At 41.7% G+C, this 22,730-nt stretch overlaps 1 protein-coding gene across 5 annotated transcripts in view; it reads right to left on the bottom strand.

The window, feature by feature from the left end:
- ABCC5 (ATP binding cassette subfamily C member 5) overlaps positions 1–22,730 on the bottom strand; it is a 99,598-nt gene that overhangs the window by 56,837 nt on the left and 20,031 nt on the right. Inside the window, exons 3-8 of one of the 5 annotated variants that reach the window (XM_058188820.1) lie at positions 18,016–18,176; positions 15,068–15,223; positions 10,374–10,521; positions 5,919–6,152; positions 3,070–3,243; positions 1,170–1,317 (exon numbers count right to left, since the gene is read on the bottom strand). In XM_058188820.1, coding sequence (XP_058044803.1) covers positions 1,170–1,317; positions 3,070–3,243; positions 5,919–6,152; positions 10,374–10,521; positions 15,068–15,223; positions 18,016–18,176 — 1,021 coding nt within the window. Of the gene's footprint in view, positions 1–1,169; positions 1,318–3,069; positions 3,244–5,918; positions 6,153–6,588; positions 10,259–10,373; positions 10,522–15,067; positions 15,224–17,905; positions 18,177–22,730 lie in introns of those variants that run through there. The other 4 variants (XM_058188821.1, XM_058188823.1, XM_058188822.1 and 1 more) reach the window with 4 other exon arrangements.

Raw genomic sequence — 22,730 nt, 5'->3', positions numbered from 1 at the left:
AAAAAAGTGACTTTATGACCATTTTTCACATTTTCACATTCTTTCATGACCATTGCAGCATCCCCATAGTCACGTGATAAAAAAGGAGGCAAGTGGCTCATATTTATGAAGGTTGCAGAATCCATGGGTCACGTGATCACATTTTGTAATAAGCGAAGTCAAAGGGGAAGCCAGATTCACAGCCCTGTTGCTAACTTAGCAACTGCAGTGATTCACTCAACGGTGGCAAGAAAGGTCATAAAATGGGACAAAATCCAATAACTATAATTGTGGTCGTAAGTCAAGGACTACCTGTAAGTCCAGTTGCTATGACTCAACTTTTAGACAATTCTACTTAGATGATGAGAATCTTCATTGATTGACACGTTGCCATGCACTTTGGGGAAGAAACCATGAAGTTGGTGAAAGAACATTCCTAAGAGTTTTAGGAGTTGGCGCATTGCAACAATTCTCTGCCTACTCAGATTCCCCTAACTCAGGGGTCTGCAAACTTGGTTCTCTTAAGACTTGTAGACTTCAATTCCCAGAGTTGAAGTCCACAAGTCTTAAAAGAGCCAAGTTTGCAGACCTCTGAACTAACCAACTTGTTGAGACTGAAGAAGATCCTTGGATGGCCAGCAAAACATCTCAAACCAGCCAGAAAATAAGTCCAGTTGACATGACTCAACTTTTAGACAATTCTACTTAGATGATGAGAATCTTCATTGATTGACACGTTGCCATGCACTTTGGGAAAGAAACCATGAAGTTGGTGAAAGAACATTCCTAAGAGTTTTAGGAGTTGGCGCATTGCAACAATTCTCTGCCTACTCAGATTCCCCTAACTCAGGGGTCTGCAAACTTGGTTCTCTTAAGACTTGTAGACTTCAATTCCCAGAGTTGAAGTCCACAAGTCTTAAAAGAGCCAAGTTTGCAGACCCCTGAACTAACCAACTTGTTGAGACTGAAGAAGATCCTTGGATGGCCAGCAAAACATCTCAAACCAGCCAGAAAATAAGTCCAGTTGCTATGACTCAACTTTCAGACAAACCAATCTCCTTCGTGCCTACCTCCCATTTGCTGCAGCCGCAGCAACATTTCATATGCCATTTCACTGTTCAAAGAGGATTCAAAAAAAAAAGACTCGTGGATGAGACAGTAAAGAAATAATAATAATAATAAAAACTCACTTTGAAGAGTCTGCGAGAAGGCTTTCACCCAAGCATACATTTTGATGAATTTAATATAGTTAAGCACTTCATTCATTTTCTGGACCCGTTCATCAGTTACAGCCACACATTTTCTTCTGAAATAAGCTGTAAATCGGGATGCAAACATCTGGAATCGAAAGAAAGATAATATCAGCATAACAGAAGCTGCGGACTCCTTCAGCCAACATTCTGTGAAACAACTAATTCCCACAACACTGTCAAACTATTTATTAAGACTTTATTACGATTATTCTTCTCATCCTTCCTATTACCTATCTCTTCCCAGTTATGACTATAACAATGTTGCTTGTATTTTTACGATTTATACTGTTCTGTTTGTTTCCCTTCCATACTTCCACCTCTCACAATACTAGACAACACAGTATCAACAGTAGAAACAATTACATTTCTAGGTTCTATCATACCGCAAGATCTAAAATGGACAGCTAATATCAAAAACATCATCAAGAAAGGACAACAAAGAATGTTCTTTCTGTGCCAACTCAGTAAGCTCAAACTGCCCAAGGAGCTGCTGATTCAGTTCTACAGAGGAATTATTGAGTCTGTCATTTGCACCTCTATAACTGTCTGGTTCGGTTCTGCAACCCAACAAGAAAGACACAGACTTCAGAGGATAATTAGAACTGCAGAAAAAATAATTGCTACCAACCTGCCTTCCATTGAGGACCTGTATACTGCACGAATCAAGAAGAGGGCCGTGAAAATACTTACAGACCCCTCGCATCCAGGACATAAACTGTTTCAACTCCTATCCTCAAAACGATGCTATAGAGCATTGCACACCAAAACAACTAGACACAAGAACAGTTTTTCCCGAAGGCCATCACTCTGCTAAACAAATAATTCCCTCAACACTGTCAAACTATTTACTAAATCTGCACTACTATTAATCTTCTCATCGTTCCCATCACCCATCTCTTTCCACTTATGACTGTATGACTGTAACTTCGTTGCTGGCAATCCTGATGATTTATATTAATATATTGACCATCATTTGTGTTGTAAATGTTGTACCTTGATGAAGGTATCTTTTCTTTTATGTACACTGAGAGCATATGCATCAAGACAAATTCCTTGTGTGTCCAATCACACTTGGCCAATAAAAAATTCTATTCTATTCTATTCTATTCTATTCTATTCTATTCTATTCTATTCTATTCTATCTATTCCTAGTATGATTTGATTGCTTATTAGTAACCTATGACTATCACGAAGTGTTGTATCTTATGATTCTTGATGAATGTATTCTTTTTTCTTTTTTTTCGTTTTATGTACACTGACAGCATATGCACCAAAGACAAATTCTTTGTGTGTCCAATCGCACTTGGCCAATAAAGAATTCAAAAGCATCATCTATCACATGAATTAGCTAATAGCCTAGAATAGTGTTTCTCATCCACATTCTCAACCACGATAATTTTTGAATGGAGTTCAACTCCCAGAATTCCTCAGCCAGCATCCTAGTTACAGAAGTTTGAAAAATTCAAATATTTCACATACCGTATTTTTCGGAGTATAAAATGCACTTCCCCCACCACCAAAACAGGGTGGAAATGTTGGTGCGTCTTATACACCGAATACAGCCATTTTTGGCCTCCTGAAGCCCCGCCCCGCTCATCCCATTTTTGCGAAAAATGGGGCGCACAGAGGGTTTGGGAGGCCTGCAGAGTGCTCCTGGGAGCCGGGAAGGACAAAACCATTTTTTTTCTTACTTACCTCTTCGAAATCTTGGTGCGTCTTATACACCGGTGCGTCTTATAGTCCGAAAAATACGGTATTTACAATATAGTGGCCCCTGTTTCAATAGTCAACAGAGTTGCAATCCAATTTGATTTTAAGCGGATAGTTTTCTACTCACCATTGCAGGATAGAAGAGGATGAAAACAGCTGAACCTAGGAAGCCTGTTGGTCCAAGAATTACGACGGTGTAAACCATGCCAAGTATGGCAATGATAGGACCTCCAGCCAACAAGCTACCCACAGCTGCAGCTTCGAACATTCGCTGGCCATCATTGGAGCACATATTTATGAGCTGAAATATACAAGGTACAAATCAGAAATGATCAAGGGCAGGGGACAGAAAGCAACCATAGATTTGCAGTCATCTCTGTTGTTTTGACTGAACAGATATGGGAAAGAAAAGTAGTGTACAGATCGTCCTCAACTTACAATCACAACCGAGCCCAAAATTTCTGTTGCTAAGCGAGACAGTCGGTAAGTGAATTCTGCCCCATTTTACAATCTTTCTTGCCATGAATCACTGCAGTTCTTAAATTAGAGACACAGTTGTTAAGTGAGGCTTCCCTCTTGACTTTGCTTGTCAGAAGTTTGCAAAAGGGAATCACATGACCCCGAAGACTGCAACCACCGTAAATATGAGCTATTTGCCAAGTATCTGAATTTGGATCACATGATCATGGGGATGGTGCAACGGTCGTACGTGTGAAAAACAGTCATAAGTCATTTTTTCAGTGCCATTATAACTTTGAACAAACTGTTGTAAGTAGAGGGCTACCAGTATTTTTGTGTCTTTGGTTATTCGGGTTTTCTCCCGCGTAAAATTGGAAGTGTCTTGATGAAGGTATCTTTTCTTCGTTTCGACGAAGTCTCATTCGTCATCTTCAGGCTTCAGCTTCGTGCTTCTGGGAGCAATGTGTGATTGCAGCTGTTTCTTCCTTTTTAACTGCTGGTGGGGTTTGAACTGATTGGGTGGGAGCTTGGCTGTGCTCTGATTGGATGGGGTTTTTTTGTGCTCTGATTGGCTGGGGGTGTGTCCTGTTTGGGTGGGGGCTTGTTTGTGCTCAGATTAGTCTGAGTTGCAGGGGGATTTGAGCTGGTGAGCTGCATTGCTGTTGTTTGGCTTCGTGTTCGTGGTCATGCTACATCTTCATAGTGGGTGTCAGTCTGCTGCATGTATGGAAATTGGATTCCAATTTTACGCGGGAGAAAACCCGAATAACCAAAGACCTACATACAAACACCCGCGAAAACCTCAGAAAACAAACCTCAGAAAACAAATATATATATATATATATATATATGTATGTATATATGTATGTATATATATATATATATATATATATATATATACTTCAAGATATGCTGTTTTATCTATGACATTTGTTTGTGTATACTGTTGTGACGAAAAAAAAAATCCTTGCTAACCGACATAAATAGGAGCCAGTTGCCAAGCGTCCAAATTTTGATCATGTGACCATGAAGATGTTGCAATGGTTGTGAGTGTGAAAAATGGTCATAAGCCACTTTTTTCAGTATTGTAATACTGAATGGTCACCAAATGAACTGTTGTAGGTCAAGGACTACCTGTATGCTGTTTTATTTGTATATGGCTCCTTGAGAACTAATATGCAATGGAAAGGCAGGATGTCAATTTAACCATTGATAAAATGAGACCCACGGTCAGGAACATTCATTGGGTTTAAAACATAGAAGTCTCTATTATTGCTACTTTTAATAGAAGAATCATGTCAACTAATGACCAAAACTAAATTGGCACTAGATAATTTCTTAAATTCAGTTTTATTTAAGTTTAAGTTTTTGGTGGCAACGCAATTTATTATTTTATTTTTATTTATTTGATTTTTATACCGCCCTTCTCCCGAAGGACTCAGGGCGGTGTACAGGCAAAGTAAAACAACAACAATGTACAATTTAAAATACCATTTAAAAAACCTATTTAAATTAGCCTGAAAAGTTAAAAATTTACCATAACTAAAACCCCATTTAAAATTTTAAAATTTAAAATTAATAATTTAATTTAAAGTTAAAATTTGGTTCAAGCCAGCCCCGCGCGAATAAAAAGATGTGTCTTTAGTTCGCGACGGAATGTCCGAAGGTCAGATATTTGGCGTAAACTTGGGGGGAGCTCGTTCCAGAGTGTGGGGGCCCCCACAGAGAAGGCCCTTCCCCTGGGGGCCGCCAGCCGACATTGTTTGACGGACGGCACCCTGAGAAGTCCCTCTCTGTGGGAGCGTACGGGACGGTGGGAGGCATATGGTAGCAGCAGGCGGTCCCGTAAGTACCCAGGCCCTAAGCCATGGAGCGCTTTAAAGGTCGTAACCAACACCTTAAAGTGCACCCGAGAGGCCACAGGCAGCCAGTGCAGTCTGCGCAGGAGCGGTGTTACATGGGAGCTACGCGTAGCTCCCTCTATCACCCGCGCAGCTGCATTCTGGACTAACTGAAGCCTCCGAGTGCACTTCAAGGGGAGCCCCATGTAGAGAGCATTACAATAATCCAAGCGGGAGGTAACGAGCGCATGAGTGACTGTGCACAAGGCATCCCAATCAAGGAAGGGGCGCAACTGCCGAACCAGGCGAACCTGGTGGAAGGCCCTCCTGGAGACGGCCGTCAAATGATCTTCAAATGACAGCCGATCATCCAGGAGGACACCTAAGTTGCGCACCCTATCCTTTGGGGCCAATAACTCGCCTCCAACAGCCAGCCGCGGCTGCAGCTGACTGAATCGGGATGCCGGCATCCACAGCCACTCCGTCTTGGAGGGATTAAGCTTGAGCCTGTTTCTCCCCATCCAGACCCGTACGGCCTCCACACACCGGGACAGCACTTCAACAGCTTCATTGGGGTGGTCCGGGGTGGAAAAGCAATGACTCCAAACTGATGACACCTTTAACCCCGCCTTCCAGTTCAGCCTTTCCTTCTCCTATACCCATCATTTCAACTTACCTCGCCCAAAGATTTCTCCTTGATATTTTTCAGTCTGAGTATTTTCTTGAAAACCATTGTAAGGATAGCTCCACGCAGCCTGACCCCAGTGCGATAGTTTAAAGCCCATGTTAACGCCAAAGACCAGGAACGTACTACTTCTGTTATTAAGAGGCCCAAAATTAACAACAGGCTGTATTGTAGGTTGGGTTCCGTTTGCTGAGTGTATTCAAGAAGATGTTTCACCATAAACGCCTACAGGGAGAAAGGCAATACTGCATGAACATCCTAGCGTGTCAGAGGCACCATTCAAAATTTTTTTATGTTAAGTTAGAAAAAAGGAGCTATTTGACTTTCGGGTTGGAATTTTTATCATTAATCAGAAGACTTCCGAGAGGTAGGAACTGCAGGTATTAATAGCCTGCTGAATCCCCAAAAGGGAATCAAATTTATCAGGCAATGCGCAATAATTTGAAATCTCCCAATTCTTTACGCTGCCCCATTGCTGCTCCTTCACACATTGTCTAACTTAACATAAACCTTAGAGTTAGCTGAAACAATTCATCATCGCTGTCAATTTTATGATAACATGTACTTTAGGCAAAAACTGAGCATATTACAAACATAAACTCCTTTTTTTATTCTTTCTTTCAAACGTGCTTATTTGAGAAAAAGGAACAAATGTACCTACAGTTGAACTGGGGAAGAGTGTGAGAAGGACATTTTGCAAAACATTCCTGAAAATTAAACATCAGCAGTTTAAAAGTAAAGAAAAGAACAAGCAGAAAAAGAAAAGAAATATCAAATTAGGTGATACCAATTTAAAAAAATAAAAAAACCCACCAGCCCTCAACCCCCATCCCAACCCCTTCAGCCTCCCTCCTTTTAAAGACAAAAACAATTTTACCTCAGGAATCACAATTTCAAACCACCACCTGCAAAAAGAGAAAAACAGCTCCCAAGCCACAAACCCTCCATTCAAGTGCATTGGCCAAAAGGACAGTGCGGTCCATTATGACTCAGATTCATGAGCAATATTAAGTACTAATAAATGGGAAGCAGGAAACTTTTTATTTGCAAAAAAACCAGTAGCATCTTATGAAAAGTGAGTAAGTAGCATGTCACAAACACTGTACAAAAGAAAAGAAAGGTACGGTGGAAGAACGTACAATCGGCATGCACAACAAAAGATTACACAAGGCCTGAATCCAACTCGAGCTTCCAACACAAAATCGAGCTCACATTTTGCAAAGGCACAAAAAAATTAAATATTACAAGAAAAAGCAGGACCAGTGTTTGTTTCACAAAGTCCAGGCAGGAGGGAAACATTGGTGGCTAATGATCTCCATGGCTAGATGCGTTTCCTCCTTCTGGTTTTAACATGGCTTTGCTAGACGGAAGATTTTTCAGCTGGGCATTTCCAACAATAAAGGCATCTACACATTCTGGAGCTTAAGGTTCTTTAATCAAAGGCAAGAAGGACCGTTGCCCACCACAAAAATGTGAGAAGGATGGAGACGCTTGGGGTGGATTTTCGGAGTCTGTAGGAAGTCCCCACGGCTACAACTGGCTTTGCAAATCAATGTTCTGGACAACAATGGGTGCAAGCCCAGGCTTCTCAAGCAAGGAGCAGAAGCTCAGGATCAAGTTAAAAAGGGAAGGCAAGGACCACAAACAAGTCCCAAGGTGGCCAATTCTGAATTTCCAACTGAGAACTCACTCGGTAGGATTCCTCCACCCCCCCACCGAGTTTTCATGTGCACATGTCAACAGCCGGACGTCCATCATGTGCCCAAAGAGGTCCAAAAAAAAGGACAAAACAAGCCAAAAAATAAAATAAAAAAGGACCTCAAGCAAATCTCAAATGCCAGCTTGTTCCTCTGTCGCATGACTTTTGCTTTCTCTCCATCCGAGACACAACTGGCTATTTTGTATGGTTGATGCTGTTTAGCAACAAGACTGTCGGCTTCTGGTCCAGGATCTAATCCATCAACTGAAATCAAGTCACTGGAAGCGTGAATAATTCTTTTTGGCGCTCTGCTTTCATAACCTATGACCCCCACATGCTGACAAGGGCTGCTAACGTTTTCTCACAAACCCACTTGATACAGGAAGAAATGGGGTTATTATTTGCACATTCTCTTCTACCATAATAACTAGAAAGTAAGAGATTTCCAAGAAAGAATAACAAGGTGGCTTAGGGGTAGTTTTTTGTTTTTTTGTTTTGTTTTGTTTTGTTATAGATGTAAAGAAAATAGTGGCAGAAAGATTAAAAGGGAAAAAAGAAACAATATATGCAATCTTAAAAACACTGTTCTGGTTAAAATCATGAAGGGAACAACCGGCATATTGTTTCCATTTAAAAACATACAGTAAACCCCAAGCTAGCAGAAGCGTAGGAAATTATCCCCGAAAACTATTCCCGAAGTTATTCATGAAAACTATTAAATGGTAATAAGCTGCCCTAAGCTAGCCTAAACAATTCCCACAAATAAACATCACCTTACCTTCCATCTTGGCGTTTTGGATTCTGCCCAGCTTGACTGTCTCATTCTGATCGCAGAATACAGCCATCCTGGAAATTCTAAAGAACAGCTTCTGTCATTGGCTCCACTACAGAGAAAACTCTCCCCGGTTCACATCCAGCTTTTGAGAGCCGAAAACAAGCTGCGGCTGGAATGAACTTGGAAGAGTGGGAGGCTTACCTTAAATGGCTCTCCCCACCAGTTTCCCCCCCCCCCAACTTCCACCATTCCACAATGCCCTCTGCAAAAGAAACCTTGGAGCATCCTGTAAAAAATGCAAGCATTGAGTGAAGGATGCAAATTCCTGAAGCTATTTTGCTTAAAAAAGGGGACAGACTGTTTTGCTAGTCTGGATGCACAAGGAGCTTATTATGAACAACAGCACTTTGGGTTTTAGGCATTATTAACACCAAGGATTTCAATAACCTCATTGGAACGCCAGGTTTTTGGACCTTCAGATGTAAATGGTAGTTTGCAAAAAAAAAAAAAAAAAAAGGGTGGGGGGGAACCGCCTAAAAAAATTCATTTTTATTTATGAATGCAAAGGGGCAAGTCAAATTTCTTCTTTGATCCATTCCACATGGATCAAAAGCAAAGCAAACCAACCCATGGAAATTTCTTTAGAGACGACAATCAAGCGCCAAAGGATAAGGATAAAAATTCCCTTTGTACTCTGAATAAGGGAGTTAATTTGAGAGGCCTTTCAAGTTATATAAATTCCTGGACAGTGGAGGATGCATACAAATAAGTGCATATATCCCAATTTAGGACAGACTGCCTGCTACTTCTTCCTTCTTGTCCTGTGTTTCAGATGGGTTGAAACTGTGCAAGGCAAAGATGGCAATTCAGTTGCCCTCTCACTCTCTGCTAGGCCTTAAGGGAGCATCCACGGGGCTCTGTAGTGAAACAATGACAGAAGCTCTTCTTGAGGGAACTGGTTCCGTTAAAACCTCATTCTTATTAATAGCATATCCAGTGAAACAGCTCATGAGAGGTTTTCACTCCCATTACAACAGCAGTAACAAAGACTGAGAAAACACAATTTACTTCCTTCTTAAATAAGAAATGCAAGCAAACGTTTCAGATTTAAGGATGGGATAGGATTGGGTGTTTTTTTTTTTAAGAGACAGAAGACAAAACTGTTTCAACATTAACCTCAGCTGTACTTACCCAGAGCACTGAACCTTCCCGTTTATCAGCAAACTGAAATGTGTACTACAAAGCAATAACACTGCTCCTACTCCTCAAGGGAAATTTGTAGAGAATAGATTTAGTCAAGATGTCAAAAAGAGTAAAATTTGGCACAGCAGGTGCAACAAACAAGGCGAAAAGAAAATGCTGTGAATATGAAGACCTATGTTACACGCTCTTCCTCATCAACCAACATTGCTAGAAGCAAATCTAATCATGCCACTGGTACCTGCCCAACTGTATTTTCACACGTTGAGCAATGCTAGCTCTATAAACTCCTACGAACCCTGGTTCCTAAGGATCTTAAAAAACATCATGTCACCACCGGTCAGTTCCACTTCTTCGAAAGAGACAGCCAAACAAATAACATGACTTTATTCATGGATAACTGTAGATTTAGCCCAGGAAAGTTCTTTGCCCTCCCCTCTCCAGCTATAGCCACTGAAAACGAGCAATAAAACTTTAGGTCACACAAAAAGCAAGAAAAAGAGAGAAAGGGCAGAAGGAAGGAGGGGAGGAACAGAGGGAAAGAAAAGTAGAATGGGAGGGAGGGAGGGAGGAAAGAAGGAAGGAAGGAAGGGCTTCAAAGTCTTGAGATTCCTGCAGCTGGAAGACCTATTTCTTTTCTGCAAGCTGCAAGGCATGGTTCTAACTAATCACAACATCTAAGAAATTCTCTGCAATGTAACCTGAACACATTAGCACTGGCTGCAGGATAGAGGCCAGCCTGGATGCAAGATAAAGGATGGATTGTACTTACTGGTCCACTGAAGCCAGCAAGTTGTGTGATCATTAAACACGCAATGGAAATGATGAGCCTCGTGCGGCAGAAGTTCCACACGACTCTACAAAGGGAGGCATCGTCTGAGCCACAGTCATGTACCTCTTGGTGCCAAAGTCTTTCCAACCTGGAAGAACATAAATACCACATACAGTACATCCAAGCAATCTACCTACCTACCTAGAGGCCTTTTAGGAAACGCGCATTTTCCTTATTTTTAAAAAAGTCAAACATTGTTTTAAAAAGGGGGATTACCTGTATGTACATGAGCTTTAGAATTCAAAAGTTTCAGTGCCTTTTACTGGAAGCAATGGAGTTTATGGAGTCTCTATGTACGGCTCAGGAATTATAGCTCGGGAATTCTGGGATTTGAAGTCCACAAGTCATAAAAGGACCACGATTCCCTACTCGATGTAAACGAAAAACCCATTTTCTTACTGCTCAAACATGATTGTTTGATCTCAACCTCATGGGTATAATATCCAGAGCATGCCGACTAGCTTTACTTCAATCCATTAGCCGCGGACATTTATTTTTTTCTTACTGCTTTGTAAGGATAGGGACGGTAAAAGCAGAATAAGGAGGAAGAAGCAATGCTAGAAAGAAGCCAAGGCAAATTCAGACTTCTAGATCACCATTTCACAATGCTGAACATTAAACAGTTCAAGCATGGGAATATTCTCTGTGTAATTAAAGAGTAAAATGATGGTTAGGGAGGGAGGGAGGTGGGTAGGGAAGGAGATTAGGATGGAAGGATGGAAGGGCAGAAGGAAGGGTAAGATATTTAAATTTAGTTCAGGTAGTCCTCAATTTACAACAGTTCATTTAGTGACCAATCAAAGTTGCAACGACACTGAAAAAGTGACTTATGGCCATTTTTCACACGATCCCTGCAGCTTCCTATATGGCCATGTGATGCTCGGCAACTGGTTCGTATTTATGACGGTTGCCGTATTCCCAGGCTCATGTGATCCCCTTTTTGAGACCTTCCGACAAGCAAAGTCAACAAGGGAAGCCAGATTGACTTAACAACCTTGTTGCTAATTTAACAACCGCAGTGACTCGCTTAACAACGGTGGCAAGAAAGGTCGTAAACTCACTTAGCAATTGTCTCACTTAGCAAAATAAATTTGGGGCTCAGTTGTGGTACTAAGTTGAGGACTAACTGTGGCCACAATAGTGGGGTTGTGCAAGTGAGCCAGAACAGATAGTTGTGATTGGAGACGGCTGGCTCCCGCGTGAAGCAATCAGCGCTGTGATTGGTTGCTGTGGGTGCGGAGGGGGGAGTTTCCCTTTTTTTCCCCCGCCTTTTTTCTTCTGCGATTTACCTCATGATGCTCCTATTTGCTTGACTATCTTGTCTGCTGCAAATAGAGATGCTAAATATATTTAATTATATAAAACCACATCAGCTGACTTCGTTTGGACAATTTCCCTGACAGTAAAACCACAAGTCAGCTGACTTTGTTTGGACAATTTCCCTGAAAATTAACCTTGACCAAGTCTAGTCATAGACTACCTGTATACGCCCACTGTTGTGCAAGAAACCCCTTAACAAATCATTTAACACAACCCAAACTGTTGTGTTAAGGTATTTAAATTTAGTAGCCAGAGCAGTGATATTGTGCAGTGAGCCAGAAAAGACCGTTGTGGTTGGTTGATTGGAGAGGGCTGGCTCCCGCGTGAGGCAAGCTACGCCGTGATTGGTTGCTGTGGATGCGGAGGGGGAGTTTCCCTTTTTTCCCCGCCTTTTTTCCTCTGCGATTTACCTCATGATGCTCCTATTTGCCTGACTATCTTGTCTACTGCAAGAGATGCTAAATATATTTATTTATTTATATAAAATAAATATATTTATATATATATTTATTTATATAAAACCACAAGTTCATGTCAGCATCTCTGACTTCATTTGGACACCCTGCTGGGCAATTTCCCTGACAATTAACCTTGACCAAGACTAGTCATGGACTATCCGTATACGTCCACTGTTGTGCAAGAAACCCGTTGACAAATATCATAACACAACACAATGGGATTGGGACACAGTAAAAAAAAAAAAAAAGCAAAAAGCCTAATTCCTTCTGTTTGCCCCCCTGGCTGTAGTTATGAAAATAAAAATGATCTATGCTGGATGTTGTCCCGTGGTCTTTAGCAGATCCCAGAAACAGAATTGAGAAAACGGGATATAAATCCCTCATTCATTCTACCTTATTTTTACTACCTGACAGCATTCTAATTTCTTGATGTTAAGGCAGGGGATTGAGAGTTCATCCCGTGCCTTTCTGCTCAAGAGAGATCATGGGATGGCTGGAAAAATAAGCTTTAAATCAGGAGTGAAATCCAGCAGGTTCTGACAGGTTCTGGAGAACCGGTAGCAGAAATTTTGAGTAGTTCGGAGAACCGGCAAATACCACCTCTGGCTGGCCCCAGAGTGGGAAGGGAATGGGGATTTTGCAATATCCTTCCCCTGGAATGGGGTGGGAATGGAGATTTTGCGATATCCTTCCCCTAGAGTGGGGTGGGAATGGAGATTTTGCGATATCCTTCCCCTAGAGTGGGGTGGGAATGGGTATTTTGCAGTATCCTTCCCCTGGAGTGGGGTGGGAATGGAGATTTTGCAGTATTCTTCCCCTGCCATGCCCACCAAGCCACGGCCACCAACCGGTAGTAAAAAAAAATGGATTTTACCACTGCTTTAAATGCAGGGAAAAAAAATGGGTGGAAGAAAAAAAATCAAACAAGAGCTGATTTGGAACAGGTGCAAATGGTCTGTATTTCAACCCTAGGGCTTGAAATTCCAAACCGATACTTTAAAGCTGAAGTATTAATCGGATTATGAATGCGAACCTGCCAAAGGGGTAAACAAACCAAAGATTGCAGAGTTTAATCTAGGAAGGCCATTCTCTTTAAGAGACTGTTGTAGCGTGTTAATTTTCAGCTTGGCTAGATAGCATGAAAGCTAGATAGCATTTGCGATAGGATGTTGGTTAATTTAGGAATGACTATTTACAAAAAAGTAGGGACGAGGTGGCTCAGTGGCTAAGACGCTGAGCTTGTTGATCGAAGGTCGGCAGTTCAGCGCTTCGAATCCCTAGTGCTGCGTAACGGGGTGAGCTCCTGTTACTTGTCCCGGCTTCTGCCAACCTAGCAGTTCAAAAGCACGTAAAAAATGCAAGTAGAAAAACAGGGACCACCTTTGGTGGGAAGGTAACAGCGTTCCGTGCGCCTTTGGCGTTGAGTCATGCCGGCCACATGACCACGGAGACGTCTTTGGACAGCGCTGGCTCTTTGGCTTTGAAGCAGAGATGAGCACTGCCCCCTAGTGTCGGGAACGACTAGCACATATGTGCGAGGGGAACCTTTACCTTTATTTTCAAAGAAAAAGGCAAGATTGAAGGTGTAAGGGAACTTGGCCATCTTATGCTAGACTAACACAGACCTTCCTAGGGCTGCAAAGAAAGAGGGACTGACAAGGAGAAATCAAAATTGTGTTGCAGAGGGAAAATTAAGGAGAGGAGGAGACTAAGAGGAGAAATACTTTAAAAGCGGCAGCAGAAAATGGTACCGGTAGTCCTTGACTTACGACCACAGTCGAGTCCAAAAATCCTGTTGCTAAGTGAGACATTTGTTAAGTGAGCTTTGCTCTATTTTAGATCTTTTTCGCCACAGTCGTTAACTGAATCACTGCAGCTGTTGAGTTAGCAACAGGGTTCTTAAGTGAATCTGGCTTCCCAATTGACTTTGCTTATCACGAGGTCACAAAAGGAGATCACATGACCCTGGAAGATTGCAACCATCGTAAATATAAGCCAGTTGCCAAGTATCTGAATTGGGATCATGTGATCATGGGGATTCTACAACGGTCATGTGAAAAACAGTCATAAGTCCTTTTTTCAGTGCCGTTATAACTTTTGACAGTCACTAAACAAACTGTTGTAAGTAGAGGACTACCAGTATTTTTGGAAGGAGTGCCCAGATTGGAAGGAAGAGGTAGATACAGTTAGCGTTGATCAAATCCTTGCTAAGGAATGTATTATATCATGAATGTTAAACCTAAGAAAATGGCAACATGGATTAAGAAAGCAACAGGAGACACTGGTTGGGCTCAGGAGAAGGTGCACCGGTCAGAATATTCATGGCTGGGAAGACATGGTAACAAGGTCGGCCAATGAATAGGCATGGCAACAGATCAGCCAATGGGAGCTGAAACAGTTTGGAGCCTGGGCGTGGCTCAGCTCTGAGTCTGTGCAGAGAATTGAAACTGAAAGCAGTGCTGTCTGCTCTGCTGAAATGAAACTAACTGTTCTCTCCTGCCTTGTATTCTGCCTGTAACTTTTACATTAAAGAATCAACTATTGGTATTGTAAATACTTCATCTGTTATTATGTATATAAAGAAGTTAATGAATCCAGCTGAATCAAGTTATCTGTGTGCGCTTCTGGATTTGATTTTTGCAAGAAACTCTGATACACCTCTTGAATGCAGATGTGCCGACAAGTAGAAAAGATCTTGACACCCTGGGAAAAAAGGAAACCTGCATGCCAGCTGCCCAGATTTATGAAGGGAAAAATGGAATTTGATTATGAGAGCTCCTGTATACAAGTCTCTGAGCTAGTATAAAGTGGTCCTTGGGGCAGAAGTTAATTGGTAGCATTGCAAGCATTCCATACCTTCTACAGTTCACCTCCGAACACTCGTGAGTCGACAAAGGCCACATATCTTGAATCAGCAGTTCTCCTTTCTTGTAGGCTAATGTTGCCAAAGGAGAAAGCCAAGAAAATGTCATATAGGAAAATAAACCAGCATTGTCAATTGGATGCCGGTGCCTAAAAGAATAGAAAGAAAGAGAAAACATTAAAGGCAGAAATATGGATTTTGTTATAGCAGATATCTGAGATAAAACTCTATCCATGTTTCTCAACCTTGGCGACTTTAAGATGTGTGGCCTTCAACTCCCAGAATTCCCCCAGTCAAGGCTGAGAAACACTGGTAGGCAGGTAGTCCTCGACTTGCAACAGTTCACTTAGTGACAATTTGAAATTACAATAGTATGGAAAAAAGTGACTTATGACCATTTTTCACACTTACGATTGTGGCAACATCCCCACGGTCATGGGATTTACATTTGGATGTTTGACAACTGACTCACATTTATGACGGTTGCAATGTCCTGGGGTCATGTGATCACCAGATTCGCTTAACAACCATGTCACTAATTTAACAACTGCAGTGATTCGCTTAGGAACGTGGCAGGAAAAGCCGTAAAATGGGACAAAACCGACTTAGCAAATTTCTCACTTAGCAACCATAAATTTTGGACTCAGTTGTGGTCGTAAGTTGAAGACTGCCTGTACTACAACTTAACACAATGTATGAACCAGTTTCATATAGTCAGGTATCTACCAAACCAGGAAGCAGCTGGTTTATTTTTGGCTTAGTGTTTTATATCCTAGCCTGATTAAGTGGGGTTTTAGTTTTTATATTACTTAGTTTTTAACTTTGGCCACTATTTAAATAAATTTTAGTTTTGTTTTTATTGTATATTTATTGTATTTTTTAAATTCATGCTCTTGTCACTTCCCGTTTGGATTATTACAATGCACTCTACATGGGGCTGCCCTTGAAGTGCACCCGGCGGCTGCAGCTAGTCCAGAATGCAGCTGCGCGGGTAATAGTGGGAGCAACTCGTTGCTCCCATGTAACACCACTCCTGCGCAGTTTGCACTGGCTCCCTGTGGTCTTTTGGGTGCGCTTTAAGATTTTGGTTACCACCTTTAAAGCGCTCCATGGCTTAGGGCCCGGGTACTTACGGGACCGCCTGCTGTTACCTTATGCCTCCCACCGACCCGTACGCTCACACAGAGAGGACCTTCTCAGGGTGCCGTCCGCCAAACAATGTCGGCTGGCGGCCCCCAGGGGCAGGGCCTTCTCTGTCGGAGCTCCTACACTCTGGAACGAATTTCCCCCTGGTTTACGTCAAGTGCCTGATCTTCGGACTTTTCGCCGTGAGCTGAAAAAGCACCTATTTATTCAAGCGGGACTGGCTTAAAAGTTTTATTAAATTTTAATTGGGGTTATTTTTATTTTAAGGTTTGTTAAATTGTTTTAAATTTCGGCCACCCTGTAATATGTTTTGTTTTAATCTTGTTTTAATGTGTATATTGTGGATTTTTATTTGGCTGTACACCGCCCTGAGTCCTTCGGGACAAAGGCGGTATAAAAATCGAATAAAATAAATAAAATAAATAAATAAAATAAATTGGCTGTTAACTGCCCTGAGTCCTTTGGGAGAAGGGCGGTATACAAATGCAATTAATAAATAAATAATAAATAATAAATAAATACACCCAATCATTTTTGTTTGTAGGTACAATACACAGCTTTTTGCCATGTACGATGGTAGAATACGAACTGTAGTGCCTTTCTCCATCCCCAGCATAATATATGGAACCTGGCCTATATGTGGTGGAATTTCCAGCTACGTTAGAGAGGGGAGTAAACAGGCTGGCTTGCTTAGAGTCATTCTGTAGGAGGATGATTGGAAATCTTTATCTGTCTGACTATGGCAGGGGTCTGCAAACTTGGCTCTTTTAAGACTTGCGGACTTTAACTCCCAGTGTTCCGCAGCCAGCTTTGCTGGCTGAGGAACTCTGGGAGTTGAAGTCCGCAAGTCTTAAAAGAGCCAAGTTTGCAGACCCCTGGTCTATGGAGATCCAGGTCATGGTTGTCCCAAAGATTCTTTTCCAAAAGTAACTGAAGAAACTTCTTGGAGGAGATGCAAAACGTTTTCAAGGATTTTGAATTTTGATCACATGACCATGGGGGGGATGCTGCAGTGGTCGTAAGTGTGAAAAATGCTCACAAAAGTCACTTTTTTCAGTGCCGGTTTAAGTTTTTGGTTTTTTTTAATTGAAAAAGTTTTAAGAAACAAAAACATTTTTTCCCCTTTTCTCCCCCTCCCCCCCACAAAACCCCTTTCCCCCCTCCCTTCCCCCCCCCCGGCTTCCCGGGTCAATCACAAGGTATTGTTATACATAAACCAAACATAGAGTAAAATTTTCCCTTCTAATCCAATTAACTTCATCCAAATCTTTTCATTTCCCAACCCCCCCTTTACATAAAATAATACTTCCTAATTATTCAAAGGCAATCTGATATCTCTTAATCTGATATCTGTTTTGTAAATAATCAGTCCATTTTTTCCATTCAATTAAATATCTTTCCTGCGTATTGTCTTTCAAAAAAGCTGAGATTTTAGCCATCTCAGCCAAATTAGTAACTTTCAATATCCATTCTTCTATTGTAGGTAACTCTTTTTTCTTCCAATATTGTCCAATCAACAGCCTTGCTGCTGTTATTAAATTCAGAATCAATTTAGTCTCAATCCCTGTACAATCCGTTATAATTCCCAAAAGGAAAAATTGCGGCAGGAACTTTTATCTTCTTCTTCAGAGTGCCAGTTTAAGTTTGAACGGTCACTAAATCAATTGTTTTAAATTGAGGGCTACCTGTATTTTTGAAATAAAATTTCTGTTGTTTTCCCACAGACCTCCATTCAGCTAGGCATTCTTGGTTAAAAACCAGCTGCCTCTTACAGCTGACTTAAAGAAAGCCATACTTGGAAGTAGTCCGGATGGGTTTCATCAGATTGAGGCCATAGTGATATTTCCCTTTGGGGTGCTCTTCAACTAGCACTCGTAGGTGAGACTCTGCGGAGCTCTCCAAAGGTAGACCTTCCGCCCGTGCGGCTGTTTCCAAGGCATCTTGGCAATCCACCTGCTTGAGACAAAGTGCAGAGTTACACCTCAGGTATTACTGAAAAAGCTTGCTATGTCCTCAAGCTTTCATTTGAATCCTAAAAAGCACAGGGAATTCCGGTCCAAACACTAGTACTTATAAACTGATTGGTTAGCAACATTTCCAGGCTGGCTCCATCTCAAAGGACCCTGGGAAACAAATAGCTAAATTTAAAATTACCTGCAAGTCCCTTTAGAGGCACCTCCAATCAGCCTGTGGCAGAAATATGACAGAATGGGATTCCTCACTTGCTTTCAGAATACAAAGTGTTGCCTGCAGGTACTTTCTCTCTATTTCGCACTTACGACTGATCTGCCAAGGATATTGCTATCACGTGATTACCATTTGCAAACGTCTCGGCCAGCTTCCCCAGAAAATCAATGGGGAAGCCAGCAGGAAAGATTGCGAGTGGAGGAAATGGAGGAGAGCGGAATCCTTTGCAGACTGAAGGATTGTTCAGGATTTCAGCTCAGTTTCTGCAGCCGCTGGAGGATTTCCCCTCCAAAGGGAAATCAGGAAATAAAAAGCAGACGGGATACTCTTTGGCAAGCTGCCAGAAGAGAGTTTAAATCCCAAACATTTCAGCTCCGTTCCTGCAGGCTCCCAAAGGCTTTTTCCTCCGTGAACAAAATGGGGTAGAAATCTTTCAGCGGGCTACAGGAACATTTCAGAACGCAAAGGCTACATCCCAGGAGGATTTCATTTCTAGCTGAAATCTTTGAGCAAGCAGCCATTTCATTCTCAAAGAGCTGCCTGTCGAGATTACTTCAGCTCCATGGGGAACTGAAATCCTTTGGCAGGCAGCTTTTTCGATCCACCCACTAAAACGATCTGGAAGATCTCTTAACGACCACCATCAGGGGTTTGGGGATTGTGGTCATTGACTGAAGCAGTCACATGGGCCTCTCACTTAAGGACTGCTTCACTCAGTGATTGAGATTCCAGTCCCAATTGTGGTTGTAAGTCAAGGACTACCTGTAATTTCCTCTGATTCAAACCCTGGATTAGACAGATGAGACAGTTGTTAGTTAAATGTGCATATTAATGCCACTTACTCCACCCCACAAGTATATCTAAAAAGTATTCCGAGTTTGCATGAGATCGGTCTGCTTTGAGTCATTTGGAGAGATTATTATCTACTCCGGACTGATAATGCAAAGAAAATAAAATCAGCTTCCTTTCTTTAATACAGCAGTATTTGTATCTGAATCATTTTCAATGATTCTGCAGAGGAATTATTGTGTCTGTCATCTGCACCTCTATAACTGTCTGGTTTGGCTCTGCAACCCAACAAGACAGACACTGACTTCAGAAGATAATTAGAACTGCAGAAAAAACAATGGCTACCAACCTGTCTTCCATTGAGGACCTGTATACTGCACGAATCAAGAAGAGGGCCGTGAAAATATTTGCAGATCCCTCGCATCCTGGACATAAACTGTTTCAACTCCTTCCCTCAAAACGACGCTATAGAGCACTGCACACCAGAACAACTAGACACAAGAACAGTTTTTTCCCGAAGGCCATCACTCTGCTAAACAATAATTCCCTCAACACTGTCAAACTATTTACTAAATCTTCTCATCGTTCCCAACACCCATCTCTTTCCACTTATGACTGTATGACTGTCACTTTGTTGCTTGTATCCTTATGATTTATATTGATATTGTTTCCTGATTGCTTGTTAGTACCCTATGACTATCATTAAGTGTTGTACCTTATGATTCTCTTCAAGGTTTTGGTAATTATCTTCAAAGCGCTCCATGGCATAGGGCCGGGTTATTTACGGGACCGTCTGCTGCTACCGAATACCTCTCACCGACCCGTGCGCTCTCACAGAGAGGGACTCCTCAGGGTGCCATCAGCTAGGCAGTGCCGTCTGGCGACACCCAGGGGAAGAGCCTTCTCTGTGGGGGTTCCCACCCTCTGGAACGAGCTTCCCCCAGGACTTCGTCAACTTCCGGACCTCCGAACCTTTCGCCGCGAGCTTAAAACTCATCTATTTATCTGCGTAGGACTGGACTAGATTTTAGATTTTAAATTTAAACTGGTTTTAATGGGTTTTATTATGTATACTGTTCTTTTTAATTATTCGGCTATTTGGAATAAGTTTTTTAATGGATGTTTTATTTTTTATTTATATGTATTTTTATCTGCCTGTAAACCGCCCTGAGTCCCTAGGGAGATAGGGCGGTATATAAATCCGAAAAATAAATAAATAAATAAATAAATTCTCGATGAATGTATCTTTTCTTTTATGTACACTGAGAGCATATGCAGCAAGACAAATTCCTTGTGTGTCCAATCACACTTGGCCAATAAAAAATTCTATTCCGTTCTATTTTCTGGATAAGTGGAAAGACCTTTTCTATAAATCTTAATTATACAGTATGTCTGGAGTAGCAGAAACATAAGGAGTCTGGCAGCACCTTTTCTCACCAGCTTCCTCATTTTATTAACAAACCCCACTCCTTACTAAGCACTGATGATGCTACCTAATTTGGGTAATGAAACCTCTGCAAGAAAACAGCCAAGCACCAAGGAGCCCCACCGTCCAACCCCAAGCTACAAATATTCTCCTTTTATTGGTGCATTTTATTATCAGCCGCAAGTTTCTTTGAGCTGCACAAAAGCTGATGCCTTGCAATAAAACTTGCTAGCTGGAAAAAGTGCTACCAGACTCCTTCCGGGTTCCTATGGTTATTTGTAAGTTGTGCTAAACATGACAGCTGAACAATGAGGTGATAACCTCTTGGACTTTTCTAATTCCTTGGAAAAATATATTCCTCAAAGAGGATGTCAAAAAAAAAAAAAAAATAGGGAGGAAGGGAGATGTCACAGAAAAGCTGAACCATATTCCCCATTTCTTGGCAGCAAGAAGAATGTTTAGAAAACTTAGAACTCCGCCAACTCCGACAAGATATGTGTTTAACTCATAGAATCATCTATTGCAATGTCCTTCCTGTTGAAGACTACTTCAGCTTCAATCACAACAATACAAGAGCAAACAATAGATTTAAACTTAATGTTAACCGCTTCAATCTTGATTGCAGAAAATATGACTTCAGTAACAGAGTTGTTAATGCTTGGAATACACTACCTGACTCTGTGGTCTCTTCCCAAAATCCCCAAAGCTTCAACCAAAAACTATCTACTATTGACCTCACCCCATTCCTAAGAGGACTATAAGGGGCATAAGAGCACAAAAGTGCCTACCGTTCCTGTCCTATTGTTTCCTTTCATTATATCAAATTAATACAGTTATTGCATACTTTTGATCATATATATGCTTATATGATATGTAGTTATTTTATGTTGATGCTTGTGTATACTGTTGTGACAAAATAAATAAATAAAATAAATAAGTGGTTTTCCACTGAGCTCATCCAAGTTTTCTGACTTCCCACTCTAGCTTACGGCACTGATATATCCCGGGAGATTTCCTATTTCAGAGAAATAGGAAAACTTTGTTTAGTTTTAGGAGATCAGCCAAGGCCAACTGAGGATTACCACCTACCAAGATATTTATTTTAGAGCCTTTCATTCAGAAGACCCCCCAGTTCTTTTTGGTTTGTTGGTTCGCTTTTGTATAACTTATTCTTGACAAGTGACCCCAACTGACAAACATGGCTTGAAATAGGCAGGGCGGGGGGGGGGGAATACTGTTGTTCATAAATCTCTGCAACAGATTAAATTTAAGAAGTATCTCCACTAATTAAGTCGATGGGAACTTCCCAAAATTGAAGCAGCACTTTGAATTACCGTATTTTTCGGAGTATAAGACGCACTTCCACCCCCCCCTAAAAAGAGGTTGGGAATGTTGATGTGTCTTATACACCGAATACAGCCATTTTTGGCCTCCCGAAGCCCGCCCCGCTCATCCAATTTTTGTGAAAAATGGACCCGTTTTTTTTTCACAAAAACGGGACACGCAGAGGGTTTGGGAGGCCTGCAGAGGGCTCCTGAGGGCCAGGGAAGAGCACTTACCTCTTCAAAATCTTGGTGCATCTTATACACCGGTGCGTCTTATAGTCTGAAAAATATGGTAACCTATCATTGGGTTAGGTAAAGGTGAAGGTTCCCCTCGCACATACGTGCTAGTCGTTGCCGACTCTAGGGGGCGGTGCTCATCTCCGTTTCAAAGCCGAAGAGCCAGCGCTGTTCGAAGACGTCTCCGTGGTCATGTGGCCGGCATGACTCAACGCCAAAGGCGCATGGAACGCTGTTACCTTCCCACCACAGGTGGTCCCTATTTTTTCTACTTGCATTTTTACGTGCTTTTGAAACTGCTAGGTTGGCAGAAGCTGGGACAAGTAACCCCGTTACACGGCAGCACTAGGGATTCGAACCGCCGAGCTGCCGACCTTTCGATCGACAAGTTCAACGTCCTAGCCCCTGAGCCACCGTGTCCCCTATCATTGGGTTATAATCCTATTAACAAGCAAAAATCACTTAGCAATATTTTAACAATGGAAAATTTGGGCTTTATTGTGGGCATAAGTCGAGGACTACCTTTAAAAACGGTCTTGCCAAAAG

The sequence above is a fragment of the Ahaetulla prasina genome, chromosome 6, assembly GCF_028640845.1.
Source record: "Ahaetulla prasina isolate Xishuangbanna chromosome 6, ASM2864084v1, whole genome shotgun sequence".
NCBI lineage: Eukaryota > Metazoa > Chordata > Lepidosauria > Squamata > Colubridae > Ahaetulla > Ahaetulla prasina.
The sequence above is the reverse complement of the archived record's forward strand: the minus strand, read 5'-3'. Positions and strand labels throughout refer to the sequence as shown.